Below are 12141 nucleotides of genomic sequence, written 5' to 3' on the forward strand. Positions count from 1 at the left end.
AAGGGTAGGTGTTAGTTCAAGGCTCCTGGAAAACTACTGGTTACACATAGGAGATGCCAAATAGCAGTATCATGGAGCATGTGAACTACAAGGTCAACCATACCTCCATATAATCTGTAACATACCAACAATAATTACACAGTATTCATAAAGAGGAGAAAATGATACAATAGATAAACTGGAGGGGGGAATCACACATGATTTTAACTTAAGGAACTGAGAGAATGGATTCCTAGGAATATTATTCCACTCCATTACCAAGTAGAGGATAGATACCATCAGCTCTCTACAACCTTTAATAGAGTGAGATAGTTTCACGTTGGTGGTGGGATAACACATCATTCATTACACACCCATATTAAGATGTTAAAAACCATTATGTTTTATTAGTTAAAATGTATTAAGTACACCAACTAGGTTATGCATTTCAAATCAACTCTATTATCCCTGTTCAAAATACAAGATGCAAGCATGAAAAAGCCCTCAAATGCTGGTATCATGAAGTGGGAGTAGTAATTACCATATATTTCAGGCCTGAGAATCATTAACAAATGTGTGTGTCCAATGATATGGCATTGTAGGGAACAGTGAGCTAGGATCTTTTTGCTATCTGTGAGGATTTCTGCATTTCAACCACAGCAACTCCTACTCTCTAAAGATCACTATTACAAAGATACATTAGTACTGAACTGGACGGCCACCTCTTTTTCTGTAAAGAACAATTAGTAAAACCTTGTATTTCTAGTTCGAGGCAGTTCCTTAGTTTTAATAATGGATAACAATCATGATCGGAACACATATCTCATGGTAACTTACATCAATACTATAACCATAGGGACGCCTGGGTGGCTCAGTTGGTTAAGCGGCTCCTTCGGCTCAGGTCATGATCCCAGCGTCCTGGGATCGAGTCCCACATCAGGCTCCTTGCTCGGCGGGGAGCCTGCTTCTCCCTCTGCCTCTGCCTGCCATTCTGTCTGCCTGTGCTCGCTCGCTCTCCCTCTCTCTCTCTCTGACAAATAAATAAATAAAATCTTTAAAAAAAAATACTATAACCATAAACAGCATCTCCATTTAGATTTTCTTCATTTGTTGCATATTATCCTGTCCTTCATCTTCCATGGAAAATTAGGGATGCATGAGTCCCATCTAATGCAGAAGGGCATCAAATATCTTTGATATACCTACAATCAGCCACATGGTTTCACACACACACAGTAGGAATAAATACATTTTCTGAAGTGATTTGAGAATTAGGTACATTATTATTAGTCACAAATCTCAAATAGGATCAATGTAATGAAAAAGTGCATTGAAATTAATTATATCTTTGTAAAAGTCCACCCATTAAATCTCTTGCATATAACAACATATCTATTTCCTTCAACTTTGTCTTTTTCCTTGGAATAACTGTTTTGATGCAGTGTACTGTCTGAATAGAGTGACTGATGTATGGCTTTCTACTTGCTATCTGTCAAATGTTATTGACATCTGATGATCAATTAAATAGTTTTCTAAACACTGGTATCTTTCAATATACTTACTTTAATGTCCTCTCTGGTATTTGCCTAAGTGTATATTGAAAATAAGGCCTTTACACATTCATTATATTTCTAGGGTTTGCATTTTTTAAAAAGACTTTATTTATTTGACAGAGATCAAAAGTAGGCAGAGAAGTAGGCAGAGAGAGGGGGGAAAGCAGGCTCCCTGTTGAGCAAAGAACCTGATGTAGGGCTCGATCCCAGGACTCTGGGATCATGAACTGAGTGGAAGGCACAGGCTTTAACCCACTGAGACACCCAGGCTCCCCTAGGGTATGCATTTTTTGGAACTGAGTACAGACTGAACTCCAGTTAAAGGCTTGACCACTTTTTTTTCACATTTTCCAGTTTTCTTCCTATGATAATGATGACGACGTTAAGTTGTGTGCTCCAGGGAGAGAGAGGTAAGACACATTCTTTATATTTGCATAGTTACTCTCCAATATGAAATCTCTGATGTAGTGTATGGTAGAGCTGTCCTTAAGCATTTTTTACCACATTCTTTATATTTGTAAGATTTCTATCCAGTATGAATTCTATTATGGTTACTAAGGTGTGAGTGCTGTTGAAAAGTCTTTCCAATTTCTTTACATTTATATGCAATTCTGTGATGAATTCTGTGATGAGTAAGTGTTGAGAACAATCTAAAGGCCTTGCCACATTATTTACAATTCTAAGGTTTCTTTCCAGTATGAATCCTGTGATGTTGAGTAAGGTTTGATTTCCTCTTAAAGGCCTTGTCACATTCTGGACATTTGTAAGGTTTCTCTCCACTGTGAATTCTGTGATGTTGAGTAAGGGCTGAGTGCTGGTTAAAGGCCTTGCCACATTCTGGACATTGGTAAGGTTTCTCTCCAGTATGAATTCTGTGATGTTGAATAAGGGCTGAGTGCTGGTTAAAGGCCTTGCCACATTCTTTACACTTGTAAGGTTTCTCTCCAGTATGAATTTTGTGATGTCGAGTAAGTGCTGAGTAAAATTTAAAATCTTTGCCACATTCTTTACATTTGTAGAGTTTATCTCCAGGATGGATTTGCCTGAGTCCAGTTAGTGATAAACAGTCCTTAAAGGTTTTACTAAATTCCTCACATTTGTATGGTTTCTCTACTGTATGATTTCTGTGATGCTGAAATAGGGTTGAGCTGAATTTAAAGGTTTTGCTACATTCTTTACATTGGAAAGGTTTCTCTCTGTATGTATGCTCAAATATTTGATTGGAGCTTTTACTGACAGAAACACACTGCTTTGCAGAAAGAGTTGACTTAAAAAGTAAGGTTTTTAGTGATATTTTATATCCTTCGCTATTCTGGTCATTTTGATTCTTATCAAGTGCAGTTCTCTCCAAATGGCTATGTCCTTCATGGTATCTTTGATGCCCTTCACTATCCCCATCATTGTCCCAGTATGTCAATAAGTATATGCTTTCAGCAGCACTATTTTCGTATCTACCCATTGACACTTTTTGGAAAGAAGCTTCTATGCTTGGCTTCTGCAGGCAGCTTTGAGTGTCATGTGAAGATACAGCTGAAAGATATCAAATAAGAGAAGCTTTGCACACTGGCAGTATCATAGCCAATGAGGTTTATCTGAGGCACAATTATTGCTAACTGAAAACTTTTCTGAAAGATATCAAATAAGAGAAAAGTGAAGTCATTCTCCTTATCACATTCAGATGAATATACGAATGTCTTCTAATATACAAGCTTCAAGTCAATCAAAGAATGTCAGAAAGATGGCCGAGAAGGAATCATGAGGACTTCATTCCTCCGTGGATACAGAACTTTGCACACAACATACAGACCACATATCCTAATAGATAATTCTGTGGTATTGTCATCTTGTAGCACACATCATTTTCCTCTATCTCTAATAATCAGCAAAAGTGTCATATGAGAATAAAATTGTGGAAGGGTGGGTTCTTAAACATAAAACTGAAATTAACCCAATAGAATACAGTAAAAATAGGAACATATCCACAATAGGAAGAGTTGGTTGTCAGAAAAGATCAACAAAATTGACAGCCCATGAACTAAATCAAGAACAAATAAATGAGAAAAGACCATGTAAAAGGAGAAATGAAGAAGTAAAAGCAGACATCGTAGAACTAATACCATAGAAATAAAAGTAATTATCAAAGGAGACAATGTATAATCATGTGCCAAGAAAGTGATAACAAAAGTCAACAATAAATTTCAAAAAAGGTATAACAATCATGAAGAAATATTTTAAAATTAAAACTTATCAACAACTACTAAGCACACTGAAAGAGTAGTGAAGAAACTCCCAACAAGGAAAAGTCCTATGTAGATGAATTCACTGGAGAATTCAAACAGACACTTCATAACAAAGGACTTCAAATCTCCTCAAACATTTCCAAGGAGTGAAGATCAGAGAAATCAGCAGAACATGCTCTCTAGGGCACCAGCGTTACCAGGTCATCTGAGCCAGGAGAAGACACTATAGCTAAAGAAGTCTACAAACTACTACCTGTGCGGAATATTTATGCAAAGTCCACAATAAAATAGAACAAACTAAGTCAAAAGCCGATTTTACCATTTGGCAACATAAGTTAATAATCTCGCTGGAATTAAGGGTGTTGAAGTATGAAAAACTATAAATTGAAGACTCCATAATAACAGAATGAAGATCAAAAAAGGCATGATCCTATTAATTGAGACAGAACACAAGTATGAGCATATTGGACATGTCATGATTAAAAATACTCAATAAAAGTGCCTGGGTTAGGGCGCCTGGGTGGCTCAGTGTGCTGAAGCCTCTGCCTTTGGCTTGCGTCATGATCGCAGGGTCCTGGGATCGAGCCCCATATCAGGCTCCCTGCTGAGCTGAGCTTCACCCTCTCTTTCTGCCTGCCTCTCTGCCTACTTGTGATCTCTGTCTGTCATAAAAATAAATAAATCTTTAAAAAAAAAAAAAGAAAGAAAAGAAAAAAGTTGTAATAAACAACTTTCCTACTAAAAGAAGGGAAAAACTGGGGTGCCTGGGTGGCTCAGTGGGTTTAGCCTCTGCTTTCAGCTCAGGTCATGATCTCAGGGTTCTGGGATCAAGCCCCACATTGGGCTGTGCTCAGCAGGGAGCCTGCTTCCCCCTCTCTCTCTGCCTGTCTCTCTCTGTCTACTTGGGATCTCTGTCAAATAAATAAACTAAGTATTTAAAAATATAAAATAAAATAATATAAGGGGAAAAATACTGAAAATAAGTTTTCCTTTCAGAAAAAACTACTGAAATTTATTAGAGAAAGAAAATAACAAAAATGTGAAATAAATAGAATAGATCAGAATAAACAATAACAATACATTGAATGTAATGCTCTTTTTATTTTTTTTCTGTTGGTTTTTTAAAAATTATTATTTTTTTATTAACATATAATGTATTCTTTGGTTCAGGTGTATAATGCCCTTTTTAACCAAAATAATAAACAAAACTGGCAATGCTTTAATTAGGTCAACAATTACATACTAATCAGGTAACTTAGAAAAAAAAATACCCAGATAATTCATAAAAATGCACAAGTTACTAAGACTGAATTATCAAACTTATACCAAAAAAACTGGGAATCTTCTTAGATCAGAATAACAGTTTAATTTGGAAACAAAACTCTCTCAGCACAGAAAAGCTCAAGATCTAGGAATGATACTATATTTGATGGAGTCACTCTGTTCCCTAAATGAAATCTTGAGAGAGATGATATATCTCTCTTTGATTCAGATTCATTATTTTTCATTCATTCATTCATTCATTGTCCTCTAGGTCAGAAAGTTGTTCCTCTATTTCTTCCTGCCTCCTGTTCATTGCATCAAGCCTGTTTCCAAACTGATTGATTGCATTGTTAATCTCTTTGATTTTTTTAAAAGATTCATTTATTTGAGACAGAGAGAGAGAGAAATAGCATGAGTAGGAGCTATACGAAAGGAGAGGAAGGGAGAATACCAAGAAGACACCACAATGAATGAGGAACTTGACTTGGGGCTAGATCCCAGGATCCTGAGATCACTACCTGAACCAAAACCAAGAGTCAGATATTTAATGGAGTGAGATACTCACATGCCCCCATTTTTTTTTTTTCTGCTCTCTATTTTAAGGTTCTCATTATTCTTTTCTCATCTCTGGGAATATCCCCCAAGATTGTTGCCTTAAATTCTCCATCAAGCAAGTCACTCATTTATGTTTCCATTAGGTCTCCAGCTATGACCATATCTCATTTCACGTAAGATAAATTTTTTCATCTTGGTATTTTGTCTAAGTCTCTGCCTTCTTCTGTATTTGGAAAAGCCACTAATGTGCCCTCTTCTATCCTTCAGGCCAGTGGTCTGCAGAGGCTCTCCTTGCTTGCTGTGGGAAATCTTTGGACCCTAACCTCACTGTGATTAGGTGAGCTCTGGTCTACCTGTGATAGGAGACCTGACATCAACTCCATCAGAGCTGAGGCCCTACAGAACTCCCTGCTCAGCAGATGTGGTGTGGGCAGGGGCCCACCTTGCTGGTCCTCAGGCAAGCCTCACCAAGAAGGGCAGTCCCACCAGAACACAGGGAAGTGGGGCTTGGTGCAAGAAAAGCAGACAGCTAGTGTCCCTGCTGAGTGGGATTCTATGTTTATGCTCTAGGGCAGGAGAGGGAAATGGTGCCATCCAGCTTCTGTGTTCTTGAAAACACATCTCACTGCAAGTTTTGTCTCAGGATAGGACTTTTAGACTACTGAATAATCTTCCACTCTGTGCCATCCTTCAGATGGTTGTTTCCATGTTGTCTGCTCCCAGGTTGTCTGCCTCCCTTCTCTCCAGGGGCACCAAAGTGCCCTCTTAGCTCTATCCCAGACAAACCTATTGCCTATACTCATGTGTTTGGCAGTAAATCTGTATAACTTCACCTACACCCAGTGAAATAAAGACATAATGATAAAACAGCCATCAGGTTGCCAGGATTCCAGCTACAGCCTGTAACATGAAGACTGCTGCTATTGCCAAGCCCCAGAGGCCACGCTACTGTGGGAAGAGGAATGATCATTCATTTGAGTCGAGTGGCCCATGGAAGGTTTATGACATCCAAGCTGACATGGGTTGTGTGGTCCTGTGTGATTGCTAAGCAGGACTAGACGCAGGAAAAGATGGAAACAAATCACAGAGAAGTTGATTCCAAGACTGTGGCAATGTGAATCCATATCAAGAAATGACTTCTGTAAGCAAATGAAAAGAAAGCACAACATTTTCAGAATACATTTCAATTTGTTAGTTATGTTGGGGGGATAAAAAAAGAATAAATACTTCAGTTACTACAGAAATCTCACAATTCATTGATTTTTTAATGCATTTCTGATTGAAATTTTAAGGATAATGTTGTATTTACAGAAACTAAAAGGATTCTATCTCTGTGGTCTTGGTGTAAGAAAAAGTTCTGAAGAACAATAAAAAACACTAACCATGAAAGTTGAAATGACAAATTAGAGGACAAGAAAATTAAGAATTACTGATATGGTAATATGGGGATAGGCACAACAATCCAAGATTTCCAAATGTTCCAGTGGATTCTAACACAGGCTAAAATGGACGCCTCTACAGGAACTAAGTCACAGGTCATCCCTGAGTTATCTATAGATAAGTCACTCTTGCAAACCCTCTATGCCTCTGGTCATGTTAGTGTTGGGACACAAAGACACACAAAATACACAACACACATTTTCTTTATTCATTAATGTATCTGACTCTGACAGAGTCTTCACTTCTTTCATCTCTCTTTTCCCTCTATACCTTCCTTGAGCTCCCACCTCAAATATACTTCCTTGAGCTTCCTGAGATGACCCCAGATGCACTTTAGTTCATGTTCTTGAATGAAAGCAATCCAAATTTAAGTGATTCGGAACAGGGGTACCTGGGTGGCTTAGTTGGTTAAGTGGTTATGACTCAGGTCATGATCTCAGGGTCCTGGGGTGGAGCCCTGCATTGGGCTCTCTACTTAGCAGGGAGTCAGCTTCAGAAATCCCTTTCTCGGGACGCCTGGGTGGCTCAGTTGGTTGGACGACTGCCTTCGGCTCAGGTCATGATCCCGGAGTCCCGGGATCGAGTCCCACATCGGGCTCCCAGCTCATGGGGAGTCTGCTTCGCTCTCTGACCTTCTTCTCGCTCATGCTCTCTCTCACTGTCTCTCTCTCAAGTAAATAAATAAAATCTAAAAAAAAAAAAAAAAAAAAAAAAGAAATCCCTTTCTCTCTGCCCTTTACCCTACTAACTCTCTCCCTCTCTCTAAAATAAATATTAAATATTAAAAAATAATAATAATAAAGTGTAGCTCCTGGGTGCTAATCAGTTAAGCAATAACCTCTTTGTTTCAGATCAGGTCACAATCTCAACATCATATTATGGAGCCCTGGGTTAGACTTTGAGCTCAGCAGGATGTTGGCTTGGGATTCTCTCTCCCTCTCAGTCTGCCCCACCCTGCCGCACTCCTTTGTACTTTCTCTAAATTAAGTAAATAACTCCTAAAAAAATGTATTGGAAATTATTTAAATATTTTTCAAATAAGTCAAGAAATGTATACAAGACATTAATATAGGTTACAAATTTTAAAGGGATTGGATATAACATTTTCACTCTAAATCTGTATTTAATCAATTTTCTCATAAGAAAATAATTGCAGGTCTAAGTAGCTGTTCATCAGCTATGCATTTACATATAGCATAAAATCCCTGAGCATTAAGATGAAGGATACTTTTAATTCTAGGGCCTTTTTGAAACAACTAGTTTTGGGGCACCTGGGTTTCTCAGTGGGTTAAGCCTCTGTCTCCAGCTCAGGTCATGATCTCAGGGTCCTTGGACCAAGCCCCACATTGGGCTCTCTGCTCAGCAGGGAGCCTGCTTCTCCCTCTCTCTCTGCCTGATGCTCTGCCTATTTGTGATATTTCTCTCTGTGTCAATAAATAAATTAAATCTTTTAAAAAAGCTTTAAAAAAAATGAAAGAAAGAAACAGTTAGTTTCAGGACAAAGTGTGATTGCCTTTGTGCCAGATGCTGTGGTGAAGTTCAAGAGACGTTCTCAAATATCTACATATCTACATCCATGTGTGTAACATTTATATATTACACTGGCCCGTAGAATAGTAGGGTTCAATGGCATTGTGGGAGTACTACCTTGGGGAAAATGGTGTTCCCTGAAGGAAAACAGAAAGAATTCAGATCAAATTTCCTAAATCCTATCAGATTGACAGTCTCTTTTGCTGCAAGGAACATGGATTGATGCCTAGTGGTGAGGCAGGTATCCTGGGGCAAAAACAGGGCAAGAATAAGTTCAATGCCTGGGGGTAAACAACACTAGAGAGAAGAAATGGAAAAACCAGAGTATATCTAGGGTATCTAAGCTATTTTATAAGACCTGAGCATCTACCTACTCACTGTGTACATAACACAAAATATGTGTCTTCTTTCCTACAAGTACACAACAGCCTTTTCATGGTATAGCTGACCAGAAGATGACACATACTGAATAATGAATTATTATCCTTCTTTTTTTTTAAAGATTTAACTCACTTATTTTATGTACAGTGTGTGTATACAATCATGGGGAACAGCAGGCAGAAGGAGAGAGACATATTTGGCTGAGCAGGGAGCCAGTTATGGAGCTCCTTCCCAGGACCATCCTGTTCTGAGTAAAGGCAGATGCTTAACTAAGTCACCCAGACGTCCATATCCTTCAATTGATCCAATTTCAAATGTAAGCATAACAGGGTACTCAACTTAATTTTATCAGCTTCTACAACTGATAAAAACCCACTTTTCACTCAGGTCAGGAGTATAAGGAGAGCATGGGCTGTGAAACAACATAGGGACATCTAACCTAAAAACTGGGTGGGCTGTTTGAAGCAGAAATAGTCACCTCTATTTACTGGTGATCAAGAGGGAGAAACAGGGAACAAAAGCAGGGGGAGCTGCAGACAGAGGGAGGGGGAGAAGCAGGCTTCCCACTGAGCAGGGAGCCCAACACATGGCTCAACCTCAGGACCCCAGGATCATGATCTGAACAAAAGGCAGACACCCAACTGACTGAGCCACCCACTTGCCCCTCAATTCTCTTTCTTTCTTTAAGAATTTATTTATTTATTTGACAGAGATCACAAGTAGGCAGAGAGGCAGGCAGAGGGCAGGGGGGAAGCAAGGTCCCTGCTGAGCAGAGAAAATGATGCGGGGTTCGATCCCAGACCCTGGGATCATGATCTGAACCAAAGGCAGAGGCTCAACCCACTGAGCCACCTAGGCAACCCCCAATTTTCTTTTTTTCACAAATACAGTGCACTACTGTAAATTCACTTTCCCTTCATTATGACTGTTTTAATGTTTTATTTTCTCAAGTTTCATTCATTATAGAAATACAATATACACCATTGACCCCAGCAAAGTATGATATAATGGACTGTTAATGTTCTAGGTAAGGGTTCTGGTCAAAAATAGAATATTTCCATCTAAAAGTAGGTATGGCTTTCAGTTTAGGGAACACAAATGATCCACAGAGATGTCCAATTGTGGAGAGGTTGGCAGCCCACATGCCTACATTTTCCATGACTAAAATATAATTAATCTAGTTGTTTTTTTCTCTAAAAATAAATATGCTGATTTAGAATCAGAGGCAAAGAATTAGGAAAACATGTTCTAATCAGAGGAATGAAATAAATCTCTAAAATTGGCCCTGAATTAATAAGGAAGTACTTACTGTCTGATGAAGAATTCAAATAACTGTCATAAAAATCGTCATGGAGTAAGAAGAAAAGTAGGAGGGTAACTAAATGCCATCAGTAAAACTATACATGACAGAAATGTAACCCCAACAAGTGCTCTCATATGCACGTTACGGGGACCCCAAAGGTAGGGGAGAGTAAATGGGGAAGAAGGTTTATTTAAAGATCTAAAGACTTGTAATTTCCATGTTTGTGGAAAGAAGAGACAAATTCAAGAAGCTCAGGAAAATTAAAGTAAGATAAAATTCAAGACATGAACACAGTGACACATTACAATTAACCTATGAAAAGTCACCAGTAAAAAAGCGAATTTTGAAACAGTGTGATAAAAACAACTCATCTTATTTAAGAGATCTCCATAAGATTATTACTGGGATTCACAGCAGACCTGGTAGGAAGAACTGCATGGGACAGTTTATTCAAGCACTGAAAGATCAAAATATCCACCAAGAATCCTCTATCTGGGAAAACTGTTTTCCATAAAGGTAGAAATGAACACTTTTCCCACATAGAAACCCCTGTTAAGTTTACTCCTAGTCCTGTTCTACAAGAAATGTTAAAGGAAATCCTTCTAGATCAAGTAAAAGAATTCTAAGCAGTAATTAAAACCATATACCAATAAAAACCTCTCTGCTAATTATAAATATTTTCACAATTATAGAAACCTGCAGTGTTGTAATGAGGTAGCACAAGTTGTTTTTATTTGTGCCACAAAATGTCTTCTTTATAGATTTTATTTATTTGACACACACAGAGAGATCACAAGTATGCAGCGAGGCAAGAGGGGGTGGGAAGGGGTGGAGAGAAGCAGGCTCCCTGCTGAGCAGAGAGCCCAATGGAGAACTCAATCCCAGGACCCTGAGATGATGACCTAACCTGAAGGCAGAGGCTTAACCCTCTGAGCCACCCAGACGCCCCTACAAAATGTTTTTAAATCAAAGCATTTAAATCATAAACCCAATATAAAAGATAGAATTTGTGATACTGGTAACAAAGTGGGTGCAGGGGTGGAGATAAGTTGAATAATTTTGTATGCAATTGAGAATATCAGTTTAAAATGCTTACTTAATATCTCTTTTTAAAGATTTATTTCTTTATTTGTGAGAGAGAGCACGTGTGTACAAAGAGGGGAAGCAGCTGGCAAAGGGAGAGGTAGGCTCCCCGCTGACCAAGGAGACCAACTTGGGACTCTAGCTTCCAAGATTCTAGCTTCCAATCACAGTTGTGCTCAGTAGAGAAGAGAGAACATTGTAGAATCTAGAATCCCAGAACCCTAGGATCATGACCTAAGCCAAAGGCAGATGCTTAAGTCACCAAGCCACTCTTGCATCCCCTAGAATAAAATACACAAGCAAAAAGGAAAGCACAACTACTTCATGTTGTGGAAAGTCCTAGACAAAAGAAGTACATTATTATAGAATTGCAAAAGCAGAAAAAAGACCAAATTGAAGATAAAAAATTCTCAATAAAAAATTAGATGAATTATCTAAAAGGAAAATCACTATGTAACTGTATTTTCAAACACAGACTGTGACCCCATGAAAAACAAACTTTGGAATTGTTGGCATGCCTTCACTGATAGTAAAATTGTAATGAATATTCATTAATATTAACCATAAGAAAGTCTAATGAAAGATTTTACTAGTAAGCACTTAAAAGACATTGAAAAATGTATGATGTTAATATACACCTCCTTTTATGTAGAATATAAAGCTATAATTCATTCTGTAGAACCAAGCAACCAAAAACCTTTTTTTTCTAAATAAACACCAACTTTGGAAAATATACTGACAATGACTTTATTTTTAAAAACGTATTTGGATGAATTCAGGTATATTCTGAGGAAATCAGAAGAAAAATCCAATG

At 38.2% G+C, this 12141-nt stretch overlaps 1 protein-coding gene and 1 non-coding gene across 2 annotated transcripts in view; one reads left to right on the top strand and one right to left on the bottom strand.

The window, feature by feature from the left end:
• Nucleotides 1-2058: 2058 nt before the first annotated feature.
• LOC123391211 (zinc finger protein 493-like) overlaps nt 2059-12141 on the bottom strand; it is a 144401-nt gene continuing 134318 nt past the window's right edge. Inside the window, 1 exon segment of the mRNA XM_045077275.1 lies at nt 2059-2726. Coding sequence (XP_044933210.1) covers nt 2059-2726 — 668 coding nt within the window.
• On the top strand, nt 3085-3226 carry LOC123391286. The gene has a single exon (XR_006605910.1). It is a non-coding gene; the product is annotated as a U4 spliceosomal RNA (small nuclear RNA).

This window comes from Mustela putorius, unplaced genomic scaffold (assembly GCF_011764305.1).
Source record: "Mustela putorius furo isolate JIRA1106 unplaced genomic scaffold, ASM1176430v1.1 tig00000196_pilon_pilon_pilon, whole genome shotgun sequence".
In the NCBI taxonomy this organism is placed as follows: Eukaryota; Metazoa; Chordata; class Mammalia; order Carnivora; family Mustelidae; genus Mustela; species Mustela putorius.